The sequence below is a fragment of the Falco peregrinus genome, chromosome 8 (genome assembly GCF_023634155.1).
Source record: "Falco peregrinus isolate bFalPer1 chromosome 8, bFalPer1.pri, whole genome shotgun sequence".
Classification (NCBI taxonomy): Eukaryota; Metazoa; Chordata; class Aves; order Falconiformes; family Falconidae; genus Falco; species Falco peregrinus.
Window position 1 is genome coordinate 9,396,661 of NC_073728.1, and position 22,681 is coordinate 9,419,341.

Sequence of the window (22,681 nt, forward strand, 5' to 3'; positions counted from 1 at the left end):
ATCCCCTGCCTGGAAAACACTCCAGCTCACCTTCCTACACCTACCTAGAAGAGTTTGAGGAAAACCCCAGCTCTGGTCAGCTGCATCTGCACAAAGGAATTTTGTGGTGGTTGCTACTAGGTACAGAGGGAGAGACACACCACTTAATCACATCTTGTTAAACTCAAGGTGATGAGAAGGTGCGTGGCACCTGAAGGAGTTTGGGATACTCACATGTTTCTTGTTCCCCTCCTTTCCTTGGGCTGGACGTCTCTGCCCATTGCTGCTGGCAGTTGTGTAGAGGGGATGCTGCAGGACTCAGCCTCTTGTAGGTGGAGTCCTGAGTCCTCTCTCCCCGGTAGCAGAGGTCCCCCTTTGGCCAGGTCATTAAACATAGACCTTAAAATCACAGCAATACTGTAGTCCACAGCCAAGTCATGGGCTTGCTGCTTTTAATTTTGGCACCACCACTGGGTCTTGCCCCTGCCCGTGGGAGAAAGATGAAGGAGGAGATGCGCTGACCTCTAAATCTGGGCAAAGCAGCACTGTGGCATGAAATGTGCAGCCTCATTTTTAGAGATTCTGAACACTGGGCAATTCCACAAGAGCAACTGGGACAAGTAGGGTCCCAAAGCACACGCTGGCACCATCGTTACTGCTTGTAATGAACTCCAAGACATTATCCTGGGAAAAGAAATCCGACCCAGTAGGTGGACCAAGGAATGCGCTGTGCCCACCCTGATGGGAGCCCTGGTGGCATCTGGGGCCATATTTCACTCCACATCACTCTGACTCCTCAGGACAAGCTGTGGAAGATGCTGAGTCCCATCCTACACAGCAGGCCTTGTGGCACTGAACCCTGCAAATGGCTTGCCTGTGGCACGGAGATAAAGGAAGAGGAGGCAAATCACCCCATTGCAGTGCTGCATTTAATTTACAAATTTAGTTGTTTTCAATTTCATTTCACCTTTGATTGACTCAGTAGCTCTTTGCCAGGCTGTGCTGGAGGGAGGGTGCTCAGAGGGCAGGCACAAAGGGTGAGCAGCTGCTGCAGGGAGGGCTGGGTAGGCTGGGACCAACCTCCCCATCACCAGCATACTGATCCAGGAGGGGGATGATGCTGTCCTCCTTCCTACCCGACAGCCTTGGAGCTTGGGGGACATGTATTTAGGTGATAACTACATCAAGGAGTCAAAAAAGTCTGTAACCAGCAGACTCTTGCTCACTAGGAACAAATAAATATGGTGGAAATGTCTCCACTCCAGAGTTCCTCCCCACCAAGAAAGCAGTGGTGATACGGAAATGCCATGGGACCACAGCACCCAAAGGGCAATGACAAAAATGCTCAAGGCACGTTGCTCCCCAAAGCATCATCTCTGGCTCTGTCACCCGAGTTATTTACACTGTGAAGAAGCCAGTGATATTTCTCTTACCTTGTGAAGAAAATTATTTGCTTTTCAGACCCCAGTAAGGCTTCAGCTCTCAGGAGACTTTCCCCTCTTTATTTGTTCTCTGATGGAAAAGGAACAAGATTTATTATCACAACAAGGAATAAAGGAATTGGAAAATACTTGGTATTTCTGCAAGGCTCTTTTTAAACCTAGAGGGCTCAGGCTTTAAATTAATGAAGAACGTAATTCTTTTGGCTTACAACAGCAGGGCACGGGATAAAATCTCCTTGTAGGGAAGGGAGTTAGCCACGAATCAAGGATGTCTCAGCTGATCACATGGCTGTGTGTGTTATAGCTGTGCCTCAAGGTCTCGGCGGGGATTTGGGCTGGCCTTGCTTGCTCCCTGGCATCTGCAACCCAGAGGAAAACAGCCCAGATGAAAGAGAGACCCAGTGGACAACCAGCGAGGGAGGGGGGAGGCGCAAGGGAATCTCTGCGGTAGTGACTACTTTGGGGAGCGTGCATCCGCACCCGTGCAAGGAAATGTCACGGGCAATTGCCGGCTTCTTTTAATAGCAGCTGGCATGTCGGCTGCTTATTCTCCCGCTCAAGCACACAAAAGCTTGGAGAATAAATAAAAGCAGGCAGGGGCAAGCTCAAGGGTAGAGGAAGAAGTTTGCAGAGGAAAGCACCCTTGACTTTGAAATTCTGCCTCTCCCCTCAGCTCATCCTGCTGTAAATCCTTCCTTATGAATGATTGATGCGCAGCGCGCAGGGGAGCTGAAAGCCCTGGCTGAGAGCAAAGCCCTAGCACTCGGATCTTCCAGAAACAATAAGAACCAAGTCCTCCTCCCATAATTTTACCTTTTAATTAAGGAGGATGGGAAGACTGATTGTGGGGCTGATTAATGAAATGAAATTTAGAAGTCAGCTGAGAACATGTGGCAGAGCATGCTGAGATCTCCCGTACCCCGTGCAGGGACCAGAGGCTCCTCTTTGCTTCCTGGCTCATCTTACATATAAGCAGCACCAACAGCTTATCATTCATTGTCTGCAATTCATTTGTAATTGTAGAGCCACTGACCTTTTGTGACCTGATGGCCTTAAACAGACCCGAACATCCCAACTCACCTTGGTGGCACTGCAATCCAGCGCTGCAGCCCTCTTAGCCGAGTGGCTTCCCAAGGTGTCCCATGTGAAAGTACCAGATAGTGATTTCGGTGTCTGTGGGCATAGCCTGTTCCTGATGGGATCCCAGCAGTCCTGGCAGATATGTGGCGCTATTGGCTTTTGCTGTCAAAATACATGGCTGCCCACCATTCCCAATGCAGCCCCTGGAGAAAAAGCTAGAGCTGGGTGGCAGAAGCTGCCCACCCATATTTTGGCAGTGGGGTTTCTCTTCTTCTTACCAGAAATGTTTCTTATTAGACACCTGGGAGCAAACAAGGTCTGAGACAGAGCACTCTTGAGCTCCAGTGCTTTTCAGAGAGCATCAGATGTGAAGACTAAGGTTAGACACTTCAGAGAGTCCTTCGGCAACAGCTGAGAAGCCCCACGTACCTCTACCTTCAGTTTCAGCCCCTGGATTTCAGGTGCCCAGAGGTTTCCCACCTGCTGCCTCCCTTGGTGGATACGGAACTGGAGAGGGAAGGCGAGTCCATCAGAGGAGCCATCACTGATGCTGCCTGGATTTGCGTGTGATGGCTGCGGTGTCCGTGCAGCTTAGTTGATCAGTCCTCCTAAATGTGCTCTGGCTGAATTCCTCCTTCTGCCTCTGGCTCCTTCTGCCCCCTGGTAGGGGCCTGTGAGCCTCCGAGCTCGATCCCCCGCTGTGAAATAACTGTCAGGGAAACCTCACCAGGGCTGGACTCGGATGCTACAAAGTCCCGGAGGCAAACACGTACCTTTAGGGCATTTCGCAGTGCTGTGACAAAATGGTTGTGCCTCTTCTAGCATAGCGCTTCGCTGTCCAGCGCTCTCGGGTGGCCAAGGGGGTGTAACTCACTGGGGACGAATTAACAAGCCCTGGGGTTAAAGAGGGAGAGAAACACAAGTGCAAACTGATTTATATTTCCTTGTGCACGTGTGCCAGGCACAAGGATATAGTAGCTTATCTGCTGGGATAAGCAAAAAATTGAGTGGTGTCAGGAACCTGCTGTACTGAAATTAAATGACTCGTTGGGATGTGCATGGCCAGCCACACTTAGAGTGATTGCTTTGGGGACTGGCTGATGCTTGATGGTCTGTTCCGAAATGCAATCAAGCCTGTGGCAATTAAACGAGATCTGGGACCATCATAACTCAGCATTCAAGATTTTCTTCTTCCTTGGGGTCTGAGCTAGGCACATGATAGGAATACTCATGGTAAGAAAGGGAGAAACAAAGGGAACAATCTTTTAGGCTCTTCTCCTTCCAACCCCCCCGGCGCCAGGAGGCAGCTGAGTCCATCACCCCTGCCCATTTCCCATTGCAGTTCCCAGGATCACAGCCCTGTGTCCTGAAAGCCAAGTGGGAACCAGCCTGGAAGCGTAGTGGTGTGGAAGATCGCAAATGGGGATTTTCTGGTTTCTGGCCGTGCTGTGATGGCCAGTGGTGGCCCGTTTTAGCTAGGGCATGAGGGCCGGGAGGCTACAAACGCAACACAGTGCAGCATCCAGGAGGGTGCAGGAGGGCACAGAAGGGAGCAGGAGGGTTCACGGGGCACAGAGGGGTGGGTGAGCATGCAAGAGGGTGCAGGAGGGTGCAGGAGAGTGTGGGAAGATGTGGGAAGGGAAGCGTGCAGGAGGGTTCATGGGGTGCAGTGAGGAGCAGGAGGGTGCAGCAGGATGTGGGAGAATGCGGGGGGTGCAGGGGGATGCAGGGGGTGCGGGAGCGCGCAGGGGGGAGCAGCGCGGAGTCCGCCCCGAGCAAGCCCGCCCAGAGCCGCGGCGGGAGCGGCTGCGCCGGCGGGGCAGGGCCGGGGAGGGGCGGGGCAGCGCAGGGGCGGGGCCGGGCAGGGCAGGGGCGGGGCCGGGCCGGGCAGGGGCGGGGGCAGGGCCGGGGGCGGGGCGGGGCCGGGCAGGGGCGGGGCCGGGCCGGGCAGGGGCGGGGCGGGGCCGGGCAGGGGCGGGGCGGGGCCGGGCAGGGGCGGGGCGGGGCCGGGCAGGGGCGGGGCGGGGCCGGGCAGGGGCGGGGCGGGGCCGGGCAGGGGCGGGCTGAGCGCGGCCCGCCCAGCGCGGCTCTCCGGCGGCGCCGATGGGGCTGGGGACCTGGCTGCGCTCGCTGGGCGGCTGCTGCGGCTGCTGCGGAGGGGAGGCGGCGCCGCCCGAGAAGGAGCCCTTGCTCAGGTGAGACCCCCGGCCCCTTCCCTAACCCCCGCCCCCCCCCGGTGGGATGAGGCTGAGCCCCCCCCGCCGTGCGCGGGCGGAGGGACGGATGCTCCCAGCGGAGCTGGGCCGGTGCCCTGGTCTGCAGCCAGGCGTGAGCCCGCCCTGCGCCCCCCCGCCGGCACCGGCCCCGCACGGTGGCTGCCCCGGCGCGTCAGGCCGAGCGCTGTGTATCCCGGCAGCTCCCAGCGCCCCGGCAGCGGCCGCGGCTCCCGGGGGACGTGCCCGGGCAGCGGGATGCGGCTATCGGCTCCGTCTGCGGCGGGGCTGCCCCGGGGGGGGCCGGGCCCTTCCCGCCCCCTCGTGGCACCGTGTCCGCCGCGCTGCTGCTGCCGGAGGGGGGGAGGGCTTTTACCGTTAACTTTTAGCGACCGAACCGTGCGCGGCGTCTTTTCGGTGTCCCCCGTGTGCCCTTGCCAGAGGAACCGTTCAGCTTTTGTCTTTCCACAGTGGGATTCCCACAGAGGCCGAGGTGCCGACCGAAAGGGGGGTCCTGCCATCGCTGTGCAGCGGGGTCCCCACCGATGGGCAGCTCTGCGCTGTGCAGAGCTCTGCTCCCGCGGGGATGCTGCAAAGGAGATGACGACGCGCTGCTGGAGCCGGCTTTATGTGAAGGCAGCATGTGTGCTGGTTTCCGGAGAGCAGATTTTTTGCTCCCGCTGTTGGTCACATCCACCTTGCACCCGGAGTTGTGAGGCTGGGGGGTGTGTGTGTGAAAAGATGAAGCCCCGAGTCGTGGAGAAGAGCTGTGAGCTGTGCAAGCACATAAGGAGGTTTTGCATGTTGCAAAACATCTGTGCACGGGGTTTGCGGCACCTCTCCCTCTTTCCCCAGCTGCGGTCCTGGCCACCGCCGAAGCCCACGGTGGGTACCCCAGCCCTGCGATGGGGCAGGGACCCTGCCCTCCCTGTGTCATCAGCAGGACAGAGGCGTTTCAGGAAGGAGCGTGGGATGCTCCCGCTGTGGCCTACATAGGTATTGGGTAATGGCAGAGCCGGCAACAGGGCTTGAAATGTCCTGATTTCGTGCTGTTAAAGCAGTTACCTAAATAATAACCAGATAATCCTGAGCGTGGGGCCTCCAGCCCAGGCAATTGGCATTAACCTAACTAGAGCGGAGCACATGTGCACAGAGGCTCCTGCCTGCCCTGCCGCCTTGCCAGCCGGGGTGGCTGTCCCTCACTGGGCACCTTTCTTTAGTAACATGCTCTCCGCTGACGATCCAATTAATGCTGGCTGTAAGTAGGAAAGCCAGTATAAATGCTGGGCATTTGAAAGGCACCTGCTCTTGCACAAGTATACCAGCATAATTAATCTAACAGCCTAATCTCTGGATTGTCCCTCTTTGGGATGCTTTGGGGGTTGATTTCAAAGCAGGTATCTTGCAAGAGCATGCCTGCTGTATTTTTATCTCAGAGTTGTTTAAAATGAATGACTTGCTCAAGATTTCAGATCTTTTAGCTGAGTTTTAGGTTTTGGGAGCTGCTCTTGCTACAGAAATGATGACTTTATGACTTTTCACCTTATTTTCCCCAAGCGGAGTGGTTGCAGCCTCATAAATCTCACATGTCAAAGAGTGGAGCAGTGAGGAGGAGATACAATGTGTATAATGAGATGCATATATTACCCAAGCATATACAAGGCTGGCTGTAACCTTGATGAGGCCAGTGAGAGCAGCCAGCACTGTGTGTGGAGGTGGGGATGGAGCATGGATGTAGGCACAGTGCTTGTGTAGGGCTTGGAAAAGAAACTCCAGCTAAAGCCAGTGAGCCAGGCTGGTGCAGTGAAGCATCCAGGCTGCCTGGCTGTCTCTTGATGCACAAAGGTGGGATCTGGCTCGGATGGTGTCCTCAGGATGCAAATAAACGGAGAATTTGGGCTCTGAATCCCAAAATGAGTTTAATCTGCACTGAAAGCCCCCTGGAGCAGAAATTTGTTGATGAAGCATTAGCACTTGCTGTTTTCTGGATAAAGCTCAGTGTGTGAAATGGGCTGAGTCCCCTCTGGTCCCATGGAGACTCCTGTGACCTGCAAAGCCGGCTGCCATTCATGTGCTCCTTTTTTTCCTCCCATTTCTTCATTTTAAATGTTGCTTGGAAATCCAGCATGCTCTGGGGGTGCTCACTGTTGGCAGAGCTCTCCACTTCCATGGATTTGCTGACTCCTGGGCACTGCCCCCATCCCTTACAGGCTGCTGGATGGTCCATGCCATGGTTTGGAAAAAGAGCTGCATTGGGAAGTGCCTTGAAGCTGTGAGGGGGTGGCTCATAAAAGCTAAGGTGTGTTAGTGTTGCTGCCAAGTACTGTTTTTAAAAGTCAGCTGTTAAGGGTACGGGTAAGTCACTGAGTGGGAAGAAGCTTGTCAAAGGCAGAATGGGACCAAACTCATGCTGATAGCATGGCTGGCTCCTGAGTGATCCCTTCCAGGCTGGGGATCCTGTCTGCTCCACGTTTGAAAAACAGTTTGAGCGAACCCATGTTGGCTGTGGTGTAGGAACAGCTGAGTTTTGCCATCCACACCCTCCAACTTATGTTTGTTTGCTTGTCTTTAATGAGAGATTATAAGAGATTATCTTTTCCCTTATTACCTGTTGCTCAGGTTTTTGGTTTGTTGAAAGTCTAATTAACATTCCTGCAGGAATGCTGATGTGAATTTTTTTTTTTTCTATTTTATCTATGTGCTGGAGCTCCTTTTAGCATTTTTTTAATGGTTTGGCATCATGGCTAAAGCACCCACAGTGTTATCTGAGGTTTTGCTGGATGGATTCCTTGTGAAAGAGATGGATTTTGGGTACCAAATAGAATAAACAGTGGGTTGTTCTAACAAGAAATGAACAGGGATTGCCACAGGATGCTGATGAGACTACTGTGTAAGGCCAAAAATATTTCTCCCATTTGTGTTGTTCTGCTCAAGTGTCTGGACATCTTGATTAGAAATATTATGGAAATCCTCTGCTAAAGGTTCTCCCGGCAGAATTAAATAACCCTATAAAAAAAAAATGCACATCCCAGTAGCAACGTAAAATGATAAAACACAGAACTGCCAACAGCGCAGAGAAAAGCTCCTTGCCTGGATGGGGACAACCTTACCAGAAGATGATGCTCTGTTTTGCTGACCACTAAGCAAATAAAGCCCGAAATTCACAAGCAGGCTGAGAATGTTTCCACCCCCAAATAACGATGGGACTAAATGTCCTTTCTGTGCTTTGGCACACGTCCTTGTGCAGCTCTGTGCATCATTGTACCTCTCGGGTAGGAGCTGCTGGGGTGGAGGCTATCTGTGGGGATTGCCTGCTTGATTCAGTAGGGTTTGGACTGCTGGGCAGAAAGTAGAGCTGCAGGGTCACACAGGAACATGGTCCTGGATATGGGACCTCTGGAGAGCATCCAGTCCAACCCCTGCTCATGTAGGGTCAGCTGGAGCAGGTTGCCCAGGATCATCTCCAGTTGGATTTTGATTGTCTGCAAGGATGGAGACTCCACAACCTCTCTGGGCAACCTGCACCCGTGTTCACCCACCCTTCTTATGATTAAGCAGAATTACCGCTGTTCTAATGTGTGTCCTACTATGAGGCACCACTGACAAGGGTCTGGCTCCATTTCCTTTGCTCCCTCCCATCAGGTCCTTATAGACATGGATGAGATCTCCCCCAAGCCACCTCCTCCCTGGGATAAAGAGCCCCAGCTCCCCCAGAAGACGTGGTACATCTTTTGACCAAAATGAAACTATGCCCAATGCCACTGCCTTTGGGGAGAAGATGGGTAGAAGCTGTTTCTTTGGCCAAGAGGCAAGGGAGAGGTGTTGTATGCGGCCATCCCCTTGCCCGCTGCTCAAGGCATGTCTCTCTGCGCACAAAGTCTCTGTGGGACAGGCCGTGCCGCTGAGATCTTGGCACAGCTACAGGGTTAGCTGGGCAGAGGGAAAATACCCTCCAGAGCCACTGGGATTTTTGAGTCTTAGTTAATTAGAACTGTTCCCACGTTAAGCTTGGAGAGGCTGGGGGCTTGTGCAGTGTTTGGGGTGGGAAGGCGTGGTGGGGAGCAGAGCAGGGGGCTGCGGGAGCAATGGGGAGATGTCACCTTTCATCCTCGCAGGTGGATGTTCACAGTTCCTCCATCCTAGCTGCTCAAATAATAACTGGTGTCTTTAGCAAATTTGTGTGTCTGGCATCTTGCATGGCAGCACTGCCTGGTTTGAACCGTGGCTTGTGTGGTCAGGATGGTTGCTAAGGTAAAAAACCTCTGTCTGTCTTCCCCTTCCCCACTTCTCTGCCCTCCCTCTCCCAGGCAGGATACTGGGCTGCGAGAGGGGATGCCACAGCAATGGGCACTTTACCCTGTGCAGGTAACAGGAGGCAGCGTAATGCTGCGGTAGCTGATGCTGCCTCGCCTCTCCCCCTCTCTGCAGTAACAACAATCCCTACACCTCCTTCGGAGCCACGCTGGCACGGGATGAGGAGCAGAATCTGTGGAGCACCCCACATGACGTGACCCACACAGAAGCGGATGACGACCGGGTGCTGTACAACATGATTGTGGTCAGGAACCAGCTGGACAAGGACTCGGAGGTGAGGCGGTGCCGTTCCTCACTCTCAGTCTCACCGCAGAATGAGGCTTGGTGCTTTCATTGGATGCTTTGGCAGTGCTTTTGTTTAAGCACCCATTAAGCTGACAAGACCCCAAAGTCCCCAACGTGGCTCATGTAGGCATCAGGTCCTCCCATCCGCTCCATCACCCTCCAGATTTTATCCTATATCTGGTGTGGATGCATCTGTAGCTATCTTATCCCTGGGAGCTCGGGGTGTCTCTGGCAGATGAGCCAGGAGAGCCCCCCCTACGCTGGGATGCATGATGCCCTCCCTGCAAGCACCTACCACCATCACCTGCAAGTGTATACTGGTAGCACTGTGATCCCCAGCTCAATTTCCTAGCTGCACAGGCTGCTTTTCTTGTCTGATATTCCCCTGGTCTGGCCTTTCCATGACCAGAGTAGCGTTAGCCCTGCCTGCAGTGACATTTGCCTGGCAATGGCAGCGCCTGGAGCTGAGCTGCCGCTCCAGTGACACGTCAAGTTAAATACTTCTCTAATGGTTTGTGCGGCAATTATTGAGAACCGGAGAACTGGCACAGCTCTTAGCGTTGAAGGGAAAAATCATCACTGTTACATAAAGGCTGTTTTGCAGCCCTGATTTCCTTTGCTAAAGCACTTTGGTGCAAAGGAGATTTCAGTGGCCTGATTAGGAGCAGGCTGTAGCAAACAGTGACACATTTTCCCCTCTCTGATTGCTTTTAAGACTTTGAAATGTTTGCAAGAAAGCCTGGAGGCTTCGTGTTTAATTTCAATGTGATCCCACTTCATCCAAGCGACTGCAAGACTAACTCTGTAACTTTTTCTCCTGTGATGGTCCCATTAAACCAGAAGCTAGCTCAGGTTTCACAAGAAGCCTTAAACTCGAGGTACAGCCGAGAGCAAAATGACAATTTTTAAAACTTAAAATGAGATAATGCAATCCTTGTATACAGTTGGCCAGAATCCCTATGTAATGTTTGGGTTTGGCTCTTTTTGGTGGGGATTGAATTAACCCCACCATGGTGTTTACAATAGATGGTTTTGTAACAACATTTTCATGGCTGCACGTAACCTTTACAGCTGTAACTGAAGCTATACCTTGCGGTTGCTTTAGAGAAGACAGGAAGCTTCATCCAGCCCAAACTGGCTGAAGGAAACAAGGACAACTCTGTTTAGGGGGCTGTGCCAGTTCTGGGTTGTTGGGGAGCTGGGTGCACTTCAGGGCAGCCCTGAGGCTCCCAGTTTCAGCCCACACCCATTCGAGTGGCCTTTTAGCTTGATTTAGGGCTCACGAGGAGGCAGGCCTCCTAAAAGCTATTATTATTTATAAAGCGATGTCATAAGCGGATGGGCTGCTAAAAAGACGGCTCCCTCGGCAAAGGAGAGTTGTGTGTCAGCCGTGCTCAGGTTGCAGAGAACATCAGTTACAGGTGAGCAGGAGAGCACTCCTGTGCTTGCCTCTCCTAAACCCAGTGCTTTCTCCCTGCTTCCAGTGTATCCGTACAGTTTTCAGCAGGTCTGAGCAGTCGCCGTGCCTGCCAGTGAAAAATGATAGTGCAGACAGAAAAATAGAGAGAGGAGCATAGGCCTTCCTCACCACAACAAATGTAAGATAACGTACCCTGTTGTTTTATGCAGTACAGTTAATAAAAAAGCCTGAGGAGTACAACATCAGGCCAACTTTGAAGAAAGCCAGCACATGATATGCTTGATTTGAATTATGGCACAGTGCCCCTTGCAGTTGGTGATTGCCAGCCTCTCTGCTGTCTCTCTTTTACAGCCAGGGAAACTGAGGCATGACATATAAGCCCAGCAAACTCTTGCATTTTCCAGCTGCAGCTTGTTCTGGGTGGCAGGACAGGGAGGGACTTGGCCGGCAAAGCCAACATTCCTCCATTCAGCCCCAGATGCCAAAATCTCTCCTTACTCCAACAAGCATTTTAAAACTAGGCCAGATTGCGTTGCCCTCCCCTCCTAATGAGACTTTAGCCCTGAGAGAGAGGAAGTCTAATTTAAAAACAGTGCTGGGCTGCAAAAAGCATATTCTGCTTTGGGAGCTGCTCTGCTCCCAAAGTCCCTGGGGAGAGCATGTGGATGATGCAGGACAGGGGACAGAGGAATGGTTTCTTGCTTGTGCAGTGCACAAGTGTTACGAAACCATAGGTCCTTTATTTATCTTGGTTAAAATCTCTTGGTTAAAAAAGACAGATTTTAATCTTGGTTAAAATCAGGTGAACTACTCCCTGTATTTCTGCTCCTTCATTTAACAAAGAAATTTCAGCGTGCTGTGCACTTACTTTTGCCATTCCCCACCTTGATCTTAACGATTTCCTAGCACAGGACTTTGGAAGGATCCCAAAAAGCAGTTCACTCTACATCATGTGTGTTTTATCTGTATGGCACCACCTCAGCCTCAAACCAGTTCTGCATTTTTCTTGGTGTGGCTAACCCACTTCTGCTTTCCTGGGTATTTTCTTTTTTTTTTTTTTTTTTAAACTGTTGTTCACATAGTGACAAGGTGCTGTGAGCTGGGACAGGAGAAGTGGTGGACCAGGATGCAGTGGTGACATGGCAACAGTGCTGGAGGTCAGCAGGTATGGTCCAGGATGGCTCCCTCCTGGCCTGGGCACCTCTGCATCCTGGATTGCCGTAAATAAGTAAACCAAACTGTGTATGCAAAGGGCCAGGTGCTCCAATGCTGAGAGCACCCTGTAGCTCGGTCAGTTTTCTGCATGTTAGGTCATTTGTGGTGGAGCTGCCAGCAACACACAGCATTGGTGTCCTCCCTCGGGGTCAGTTCCATGCCCCCACCATGGGGCTGGACCCACACCCCCCCCCCCCATGCAGAGCCATTTCTTCTCCCTGCCCCCTTCCAACAGCCCGGCTCTGGGAAATCTGGCAGCTCTGGCCCAAACTCGGTATGACCTTAGCTTGTGCAAGGATGGCAAGGCTGTTCTGCCCTGCCTCTGGCTGAACCACAGCAGGAAGCTCTTCAAAGCAAACGATGTGATGTCCTGGCTGTGCCTGTTCCGTGCGCATTTGCTCATCCTGCTCGGTGCTGCGTGCTGGGAGCGATGGCTCATGGGGCCATTGGCCTTGGTGGAGCCTGCTGGAGCACACCACGGTTGCCAAACCCACCGTGCAGTAGGTAGATGAGGCAAGGTTCGCTGGAGCCTCCTAAAATCCTAAGGACTGAGCAACTTCCAGCTTTGCATTTCTCCCTGCTTGAGGCTGATGAGCGCGATGTGCTTGGCTGCACTTTTGGAAGCGAAGTGTGGGCAAGGGAGGGTGTGCGCAGAGAAAACCAGAAAAGCTGTAGCTGAAGGGCTGGCTTAAGGGGGCTGGTAAAGCTGGTGCAGCCTTTGGAGATCAAAGCTGTCATCAAAGCTTTTGAAGGCTGGGGTCAACATTTCAAATATGGAAAATACGGTTTTTTCCTGCTCTTGTTCTGCAGGATTGTTGAGCCCATTGTGATGTAAAGTAAAACCCCAAACCTGGAGGTGAAATGAGAACCTCTAGGAAAACAGGCTGTTATTTAAGATGCTGCGTAGGTACAGGCCAAGTCACTGTTCCTGCATGTACCCTGCTAGTGCCGAGGGAAATATTTTATGAGGAACGGGGACTACGGTGGCTCCAGCAAGCCTCCAACGTTAACAGCAAGAGCTGCACTGGGCTTATTGCTGGGCTTGTGTGCATGACATGGCAGATAGCCCTCACCTTGAGGTCCACTTTGTGGTGGCCCTGATGCCTTGGTGCTCTCTGATGGAATGCATGGAGTTACCCAGCCGTGGGCAGGGAGCCTGAGCTGTTGCACCAGTACTGCCTTCAGGGAAGGAGCCAGGCTTACGGCAGTTGCACCACCCGTCTGTGAGCAGAAACGAAAGGTGGATTTTTGCATTACGACCAGGGAAAAACACTGTTCTTATGGCTTGCTGTAAATGCAGTGTTTCTTTCTTCTTTTGGCTTACTCCCTTGGGGAACATGGGATCATAAACCCCACTAGTAAAGGCAATTCCTTAGCTTGCATCTCTGCTAGAGTCCTGGCTAGCAGAGTTACGCTGGCATGATTCTCCTGGCAAGCCCATTAACAAGCTGACTATTTTTCTGCTTCCTCCTGCTTTCCTGCAGGGTTATTCTTTTTTAAACAAGTTACAGAGAAGATCAGTATTGCAACATGCTCTTTCAGGGGCACAGGGAAGTGATGGGATTTGTCCAGGGTTGGAGATGCCAGTCGGGGAGTGCAGAACTGACCCTCTTAATGCCTGCACGCCTCTAAAAACTGAATACAGTTTAAGCTTATTCTAAGCTGAGATGTTGGTTGATGGTCCAATGTATGAGCATGGATCTAGGGTTTGTATTTGCTCAACTACTCTCAGTTGGGCCAGTTGCAAAGCCAGAGTAGGAACATCCCTGGCAGTGGCGTGGTACCTGCCTGGACTGGTATTTTGTAGTCTTTCTCTGATAACTCTGTTTTGACCTCATTTCCAAAATAACTCTTGAACAGAACAGTGACACCAATTGCTTTCAAGGAAATAAAGGGAACAGCTTTGGTAGACGATTGATTTGGCAACATGAAGAAATCTCCCTATTTAAATAGGAAATTTTCATATGATCAGGGATGAAAAGTTGGACAGTGCTTGCCTGTTCTCTTGGCACATTTTTTCCAGAGCTCTGAGTTATGTACCAACCTGGCTTATATTTAATGCCCAGTATTTCCTCGCTTCCATTTGGCATTTGCAGATTTAGTGTATCACACTAGAGAAGGGAAGTTTTCCAGGTAAATATTTGAACAGCTGAGTGCTCAGAGAAGAGAGGCAGCAGGGTTTCCCTGCTGCTCCAGGATATCCTTGACTCATGCGCGAAGGGTTTTCTTGAGCTCTCACTATGCTGTGCCCTGCTATGTAGGTTTAAAAGGGCAAAACTAGTTGCAAAAAACAGGACCAGGAACTGCAACCTACTTTGGTTTCCTGTGATTAATTCAGATTTTGGCAAAAGGGTATTTTTCTTAAAGGACTGAATCTGAATGCATCATTGGGCTGTCCCAGACCCATAGAAACACTGAGCGGTTTGGTAAGTACCAGTCTCCTGCTGTACTTTCCCAGTATTGTGTGTGAGAAGCCTCCTCATGACTCTAGAAGTTACATCTAACTTTGCAAGAGGCAGGACAGGCAATAGAGGCGCACAGAAGACACAAAATGTAGCTAAGTTTTGGGAGAGAGCCGCTTGTCCCATGCCTGTATACAAGCTCAGACCAGCGCACTGGAAGGGGCTTCGAGGAGAAGCCAGCCCAGGATGTGGCACAGAGGGGAGCCAGCTCCAGCTTTGCTCTGTCTGGGATTGCCCAAGGACCGGCATGCCCTGCCTGCATCTTGCCAGTGCCCTGGTATGCTGCAGCGGTCCCTGTCACAGCCACAGCGAGGGCTGAGGGGAGCAGGGTTTGGTGCGGACCCCAGCTGCTTGCCCTGGGGCTGCCCAGCACTGGTGCTGAGCAGCCCTGGCCTCGTGATGCTGCCTGGCCCCAGCTAAACGCTCCCTCCACAGGTCACATCTTGGTGACTCACGGGATGTGCGTGGGGGAGCACCCTCCCCAAAGTCTCTGATGTTGCCCATTCCTATGCAAGGGCAGAACAAGCTTTGCTCTTCCTCTGCAGTGTAGTTAGAAGTGCTTTTTAGAATCATTTTGGGGATGGAAAGATCCTCTTAACTTTACTTCCTCATTAAAACAACACAACACAGAGGACAGCTGTGTGCCCACGGCATTTTGTATATCTATGCTATAAGGAATTGCCTGGGAAAATTCATTGGTTTCTGAGGCTGATGGAGGACAGAGCATGAGTTCCTTTGAGAGCTCAGCCTGTAGCTGCCCAACCTCATCCTGATAACCTGCTGTCTCTAGCTGCTTTTCAATGACTGGTACCATGTGCAGCATTCTCCTCCCAGCTTTCTCTACAAAAATATAAATGCATCCAGCTCAGGCAAAAGAAATCCCACTGAAACAAGAGGTCCCCCCTAAGCACCACCATTAATCATAACTCTCTGTACCAAAGCTGCTCCTTTGCACACTCCCCAAATTCTTCATTGACAGGACACTGTTAGAGGTCCCCTGGGACTAAATATGCACCGTATTCACTTCCAGGATGTGATTCAGTAACTACAATGTGCAAGAAAGCCATAACCTAGATTCCCTTAAAACAAAAATAGACAAGGGAAAACACGCTGCTGTTAATCCAGAGAAAATCAGGAGCAGCTTCCCTGCACGCTAAGCACGGCTCGCCCTTCAGCTTCTCGAGGAGTCTGGCTCGCTACCACGGTGGGTAAATCCCCACAGCCCTGAAAGCTGCTGCCAGGTGCCAGCAAGTCATGTTTTGGGGAGGGGAACATCTTTCCCACCCCCCTGGCTTGCTAATACAGCGGTGTGAGGCACGCCTGGAATCACAGCAGCCATCTCGATCAATCCTCTGCATTAAAGCACTTGTTTATCTTTGTGGGAGGGCAAACACATACAGCTTATTTCCCCACCAGCATGCCCAGACTGGTTTTCTCTCCTCTCTGCTTGTACCGTGGGGTCACGAGCAGGCTGAGATGTTTCTGGGGATCCCTGCCAGCAGGGACCAAGGCATTGTGCAGCCTTTTAGTCTCTTTTTATAAACTTTCAAGTTTGCAATATACTTCCCACAAAGCTTTAATACAATAAACCCCCTCTTTTCTTTTTCACTGAGAGGAGCTCAGTTTCTAGTTATGAGCCAGAGTCACAAGAGAGGAGAGCCTTGCCCCTGCCTGCTTGCTCTCGTGAAGGGCTGAAGAGGCATTTTGATGTCTTGCAGTAGTAGCCAGGTGCCCTCCTGTGCAAAAAGTAAAGCTGTTTTCAAGGACTACTGCTGCCGAGAGAGAAACGCGCCTCTGATCAGCAAAGCTAGCTCATTGTGAGCACCAACACAAAGCTAAAAATGAAGGGGATTTTGCTCTCTGGGAGGACAAGCGGTGCAGAGCCACGTTTCCCCTGCTCTCCTGACCTGAATTCACCAGTGTCTTAACCCTGACGGCTGCTTCTTCCAAAGTGTAATCTCCAAGGGCTTCCTGCAGCTATCGCTGAACAGCAAGGAAACAGGCTCGTCATTTAATTCTCTGCAGCCGTGATGTGTCAGCCAGGTTCAGGAAAAAACACTAAGAAATCTCCAAGTCTTTTATCAAATCAAGTCAACCCCTCAAGGCACCAGGTATCAGAAAAACAGTGGGATTTCTAACACACAGCCAACCTTCATGGGTATTTTTAACCCCTTTGAACACAGCATATCATGTAGGAAAATCCCAGGGAGATGGCACAGATTAACACCTGTTTATTCTGCAAGAGTCCATCCATGTAATCTGTTGCTGAGAAATGAGATTAATTAAGGTTGTTAGTGCAGGGAAATTATCTGAGTGATGTTATGACCTGCTGTGTGGATGTTTATGTAAACGCATCCTTTGCAGTGAGTGCATTGGTTAAACTCAACTAGGAAAAGTACTCCTGGTTTTCTTGCAGAATACATGCATTTCCACAGGAATGTGTACTTGTACAGATGTGTTTAATAAATAACCTCAAAACCGTCCGTTTTAGACAGTGCCCTATTATGCAGATACACAGCTTGAGGTCAAGTGCAAGGATTTAAGCTGTTAAGTGAGGCCTTAACTGCAGCAACTGGCAGCCACTAATAGTTATGTCAAATGACTCCAGCTCAGCCCTCAACCATCCACGTGCATTCCTCTTCTCTGCTATTTAAAAAAGGGTACCCCAGCCTGTAAAAAAAGCTTGTTTTTCTTGTTTTCCAGTACTTTTGAAAACCTGCCTGCTCCAGTTAAATGCCAGACAGAGGGCTGGGCTGTTTGGAGAAGCCACTCTGTTGTGACCATACTGAGAGCAGTAACTTTTTTTCAAAGTTTTAGTTTCCCATGGGCTATCATCAGCTGTAAGAAAATGTGCCATGCCAGTTTAACCGCAAGGATATGAAAATAAGGTGTAGTAATAGTTTATGGAAGGTAACTATGAGTATGTGGTTGTGGTTTCTCAAACTATAAAGACCAAATAATGTGTTTTCACAGCCTCAGGTTTTGATGCTAGGTGGGGTGTCAGGCTTTCCCAAGGAGACTGAAGTCTCTCAGATGAGCTACATTTGGAAGTTCATGTTGTTCTCCAGCCTAGGACAGTGTTGTAATTTCCAGCACAGAACTGGAATTATATTCTCCCTGTTTGACTGAGGAGACCACTCCGGCCATCAGCAATGCCTAAGCTAAGTTCTGTTTTGTACATGAAGAGAATTCTGTACTGGATGTCAAGCTAAAATACTTGATGCTGGTCCATGTAATTTCTTCCAGGGGCAACAGCAGCCTGGCCATCAACCTTCATACTGACCCCTCAGTGCCAACATCAACAGTTCAGCTCTGACTCTGTTTCTAAAAGCTGAAACTCCTAGAAAAGCAGCTGAGACCTCCCCACATGTGAATGACTGTGCCTTATCCCCTTATCTCTTTGCTTTGCAGGAATGGCAAAAGCTCAACTACGATATTTATACCTTACGGCAGACCCGAAAAGAAGTGAGAAGCAGGTGGAAGCACATTTTGGAGGATTTAGGTGAGCTAGAGGACAAAAGGATGTCATTTCTGGGGTACTAGATGGGAGGTCCCATGAAGGTTGAGGGTGGGAATGGCCCTACAAAATCAGACTAATAGAGGAGAAAGGGAGAAAAATAAAACAAGGCTGCTGAGCAATGAGCTGGGAGCCTGTGGAGGGCTTCCCAGAGCTCAGGCGCAGCTAGGAGGAGACAGGGCCATTGTGTCTGAAGCATGTCAAAAAGCCCACAAACCATGATCAGTGGGAGAGCTTTTCAAGCCCGTAATAGCATGCACAATTAGCCAGTTCAAGCCTCCTTGTGGAAATGTAGCAGGGATACCTGGGAGTTCACCCTGGATTTTATTAAACAATATAAGCAGGGAGAAATGAATATCCCTTTCAGATTTGAGCACAGATACATCTATCCTTCTTCCTTAGCCCATGTCAGCTGATCAGAGCTAAACCACACGCTTTGTTTGCTCCTAAGTGAATTCGAAATACCCTTTCACCAAACAAGATTGCTCAACAGTGGCTCTCCTACTCCTGCGATTTCCTAGCCTGCAAACAGGGAGCTGCACCCACCGGTCCTGTGTGCTCAGCTGCTGCTCCTCTGGAGAAGGCAGTGGTGGGTGTGACCTGGTTTTCCCAATTGCATTGCACACAGCATGTGACACTCGGGCCAAGGAGATGTCCTGTCCTGGCACGTCAGCTCAGTGACTTGCGTCATGCTGTGAAGGTGGTTGGTAGCTAATGAGAGGAGGCTGTGTGAGTTGGGTGCACTTGTTGGGCTGTTCGAGGGTATTATCACTGGGAGAAAAAGAGATGGGTATCTCAGCCGCTCCTGCCCTACCTGCTGTTCTGGCATCTGGATGGGAGGAATATTATAAACTCATGACAAGGTATCAGCATTCATCTTCACCCAGGTGCTCGCACAGCCTGTACAGACCAAACATGGGAGGGATCACTTGACATCCTTACGTCTGTGATTTTTTGACATGCTTTGGCATGTTGACAAAGGCTCTCCCACATCTTGCTCATGTCCGCAATGGCTCTGGAGCCATTTTGCAAAGGGTGGGGAAGCTCTAAACCAGGGATCATTTGGCCTTAGCAAAGCTAGACATGCAACCAGATGTGAAACCCGCTATCTTCTGTTACCTAGACCTGTGCTTTAATAAGACCACCACTCTTTCCCCATAACTGTTTCAAGTACGACGCATGACCACCAGTTCCCTGGAGCCAAACAAAGAGTTAGTGGTAGCCATTACATTTAAAGATCCCTGCATTCATTCTCCTCGCCCTTTCCTTCCCTAAATACCCTTCCTATCAGAGGTGCTGACTGCTACAGGAACAATTACGCATGCCTTAATTACTGCTGCAGGTTTTTCATCACTGTTACCTCCCAACAACAGGCATAGTCTCTGCGGTGCTCAGGTAGCCCCACCAGCCCTAAAAGCTCAGGCAGCATCAGGAACATGCCAGAGCTGAATCAACACCCCGGGTGTGGATGTTCGTAAGTCTTCTCTGGAAAACTAGCAACAAAGTTGCTCTGAATGTTTTTGTGATTTTTTTTCCCCCCCAGCAAGCTTATACCTGCCCCAAGTGCAGACACAGAGCCTGCGTGGGGGAAACACTGGTTCGTTTTAGCAAGTAGGGAATGCAACAGGCTGAGGTGGGGGGAGGAATAAGGAAACTTGCAAAAGCCTGGAGGGCTCAGGGATTACCCTGCTCACACGTATGACTTGTTTCTGTAACATCTCTTTCCCAGGTTTCCAGAAGGAAGCAGACTCCCTCTTGTCAGTGACCAAACTCAGCATCATCAGTGACTCTCAGAACATGGGCAAAGCCAGGGACATCTTGTTAAAGCTCTCTGAAGAGACAAACATCTTCCCGACCAGCTGGGAGCTTTCTGAGCGCTACCTCTTTGTGGTGGTGAGTAGCTCCGAGCTCCGAGCATGCTTTCCTCCCCGCTGCCCCTGTCTCTACAAGTGAGCTCAAATGAGGGAAGCAGGTAGGTGGACTGGGGATGCTCAGATACATCATAACATCTGGGGTGTCCCTGTCAGACGTTGCACTTGTATCTTGGCTGTTCAGCTTCCTTGGAAATGTCAGTGCTGTAGCACCATAAGTTTGCCCCCTGGCCCCACCAAGGTCCTTTAACCCTGTGCAACTAGGTGCTCTTGCAGCGTGTTAACAAAGTGGAAGGAGATTACACCTAACACCCTGCGTAACCAGGGAGGTCCCCAAAGAATTCTGCAGTGGCCATAAAACCCTGTTGCTTTGGCAGGATCGTCTCATAGCTCTGGATGCTGCAGATGAGTTCTTCAAGATGGCCAGCGTGATGTATCCAAAGAGACCCAGCGGGGAAAGAGTGGATGATAGTCAGAAGGCTCTGCAGTGCATCTCTGTCATGACACCCTGAAAATGTGCCTCGCTGGTGCGAGATGGACAGCAGGTTACTTACCCTCCAGGACCAGGCTCCTCTACCAAGGGGTTAGCACAAGTAGTGGTGCTCCTTGTTTTCCTGCAGAGAAGCAAATGGGCTGGCCAGAGCAGAGCAAGGAGGTCAGCAAGCTGTGCCCCACCAGGAGGGCATGGAAAGGCAGATGCTGGCCCCAAGGTCCTCCCTAGCAGAAGGAAGCAAGAACTGCCGTAGTGTAGCCCCAGACAGAGACCGCTAGCCGAGTAGTGTGTGATAGGTCCGGGGGGAATCTGCCACGCAAGGCATTGCTACCACTAGCTGCAAAAGTCGAGATGCCTCTATTTACAAGCGCTGCAAGATCCGCGTTTCCGCCTACCGCTGGTACCTGCCACTGTCCCTACCCTCGACCCTGCTACCTCAGTCATCTACAATTCTGTGACGTTTCTCTGTACACTGGTCCTCTTCCTCATCCCCAGCCCATGGCAGCCCCGCCAGGCAGGTCCCAGGGGATTTGGCAAAGAGACAGGAGCAGCACGTAGCCAGGAGATGAGTTAATGCCCGGTGGCAAAGCCTTGGAGCTGTGTCACAGTTGGGTGTTCTATCCCCAGCCATTAGTGTCAGGAGGCATTTGTGTCAGGGGATGCTCAGCCTGACTTCTTAAAAGAAGGTAGATTTTAGGAAGGTGCCAAGGTCAGAGTTGCTGAGAATTTGGCTACTATAATATCCTCAGACTGGTTGCCCAGCATCTTAATTTCTGAAAGTTTTGGTCTTAATTGCATAAAAAATTTCCCACTATAAAGCTGCACGTACTGTCAATATATACCATCCCTACTGTTAATGAGGATTTTTAATTAATATCCTTTATATCTTGAGTTTTTGTCTGATGATGAGCAATAATTTTAAAACACTGGATTTAATAATGTAAAAACAAGTGGAAGTTCTTAACTGATTAACACATACGCTGCTAATTGGCCAGTTGAAAATGCTGGCTACAAAGGACCTCCCAAAATAGCAAAACACACCTTTTGTTTGTTTATATCTACAGTGTTTGAAATATATATATTTATGAATTGTTTCTGTTTGTCAGACTTCCTGGGAAGCATTTTTGTCAACTCAGGACATCAGTGAAAACTGATTTTAATAAACAAAACACATTACAAAACTAACGGGTTTTACTCTGTCTGTATTCCTCTTCAGGCAATAACATTTCTCTTGACTGCTGACAGCAAAAGGTTTGGGGTGTTTGTAGAGCACATGCCTCTGTGACCTCTTCTCCACACACTTACAATTGCCTGTTGACTTGCAAGAGTAGGGTCTTTGCCAGCCTGAGACAAAAGTCTTCGTAGGAGATGATGGGGACTGAATTAAATTTCAGTGGGATTTGGAGTTAGTAGCCCAGTTCCTATGGGGTTTTTTTGTGGGTTTTTTTTTTTTTCTTCTTTTAGCAGAAGTTAAGCTGCACTTTGGAAAACCTGCCATGTTTTTGTAAAAAATAAACTTCAGTACACGACAGCTGCAGGATCTGATTTGAACAAACTGCTGCAGAACAGAGAGATGCGGTGGTCCAAGGAACACCACGCCAAAGTACATGACACCACCCAAAAGTCAGCCCTTGGGATGCTCTCACTTTATAGTACTACCTGTTATAGAACCACCTGATGCGTTTCAAAACCTCGTGGGGGAGAAGAAGATACACCTTGTTAGCTATGGTGCTGCTTGTTTTGGTGACGGAGATTGGTGTTAAGCAGCACCTTTGCAGAACCACCCCTTGCTGTCACTGTAGCTGTGAACCTGGTTCTGACGTCAACAAAATGCATTTATGTTATAACTTAATAGGACATAAACTGTCTAAAAGGGATGACAATTAGGATCTGTGAATGAGTTCAGCTACCAAAGCAAGGCCCTGTGCGAGGGAAGTGCTGAGTTTCTGAGCCCAGCCACAGGGAGGAGCAGGAATGGGCGGTAGCATCGGATCAGAGCGGTGCCACTCACTTCTCTGTAGCACGGAGGGGTAACCAGGCTCAGGAACTTGTGCATCAGGTTATGTACCAGTCACAACATAAGCAGAAAAAAGGTCTGTCACTCCCAGCACTCAGATAAACTGGCTGTGAGGTAGCCTGCAAAGTAGTCTTTTGTTAAGTATAAGGGTGTAGAACTTCTGAACATCTGTAACTTGAAAAATGACAGAAACCAGCAGAAATTGTTTCCATAGAGGTCCAAGCTCAAGTTTGTCATTCTGTTCATGTCAGTAGGAATCGCTCCATCTTTTAATCACTTCGGGTAGAAGACTGATATTCAGTTAGCAAAATGCAAAGAGTAATTTGCCTTTCCTCATTTACACAGAAATTACCAGGGAGATGTACATCTCCAA

The 22,681-nt window shown here is 50.4% G+C and overlaps 1 protein-coding gene across 1 annotated transcript; it reads left to right on the forward strand.

The window, feature by feature from the left end:
* The first annotated feature begins 4,555 nt into the window (after nucleotides 1-4,555).
* On the forward strand, nucleotides 4,556-21,481 carry MREG (melanoregulin). The gene is made up of 5 exons (XM_055812890.1): nucleotides 4,556-4,696; nucleotides 9,143-9,302; nucleotides 17,822-17,912; nucleotides 19,657-19,820; nucleotides 20,176-21,481. The coding sequence occupies exons 1-5, from the start codon at nucleotides 4,605-4,607 to the stop codon at nucleotides 20,308-20,310; spliced, it is 642 nt and encodes a 213-aa protein (XP_055668865.1). The 5' UTR covers nucleotides 4,556-4,604; the 3' UTR covers nucleotides 20,311-21,481.
* Nucleotides 21,482-22,681: the final 1,200 nt, after the last annotated feature.

Bases quoted from the DNA above. Each gene is read 5' to 3' on its own strand.
- MREG (XM_055812890.1), top strand. From the start codon at position 4,605: ATGGGGCTGGGGACCTGGCTGCGCTCGCTGGGCGGCTGCTGCGGCTGC. The intron at 4,697-9,142 runs GTGAGACCCCCG...CCCTCTCTGCAG, and splicing joins GAGAAGGAGCCCTTGCTCAG to TAACAACAATCCCTACACCT. The intron at 19,821-20,175 runs GTGAGTAGCTCC...TTGCTTTGGCAG, and splicing joins AGCGCTACCTCTTTGTGGTG to GATCGTCTCATAGCTCTGGA.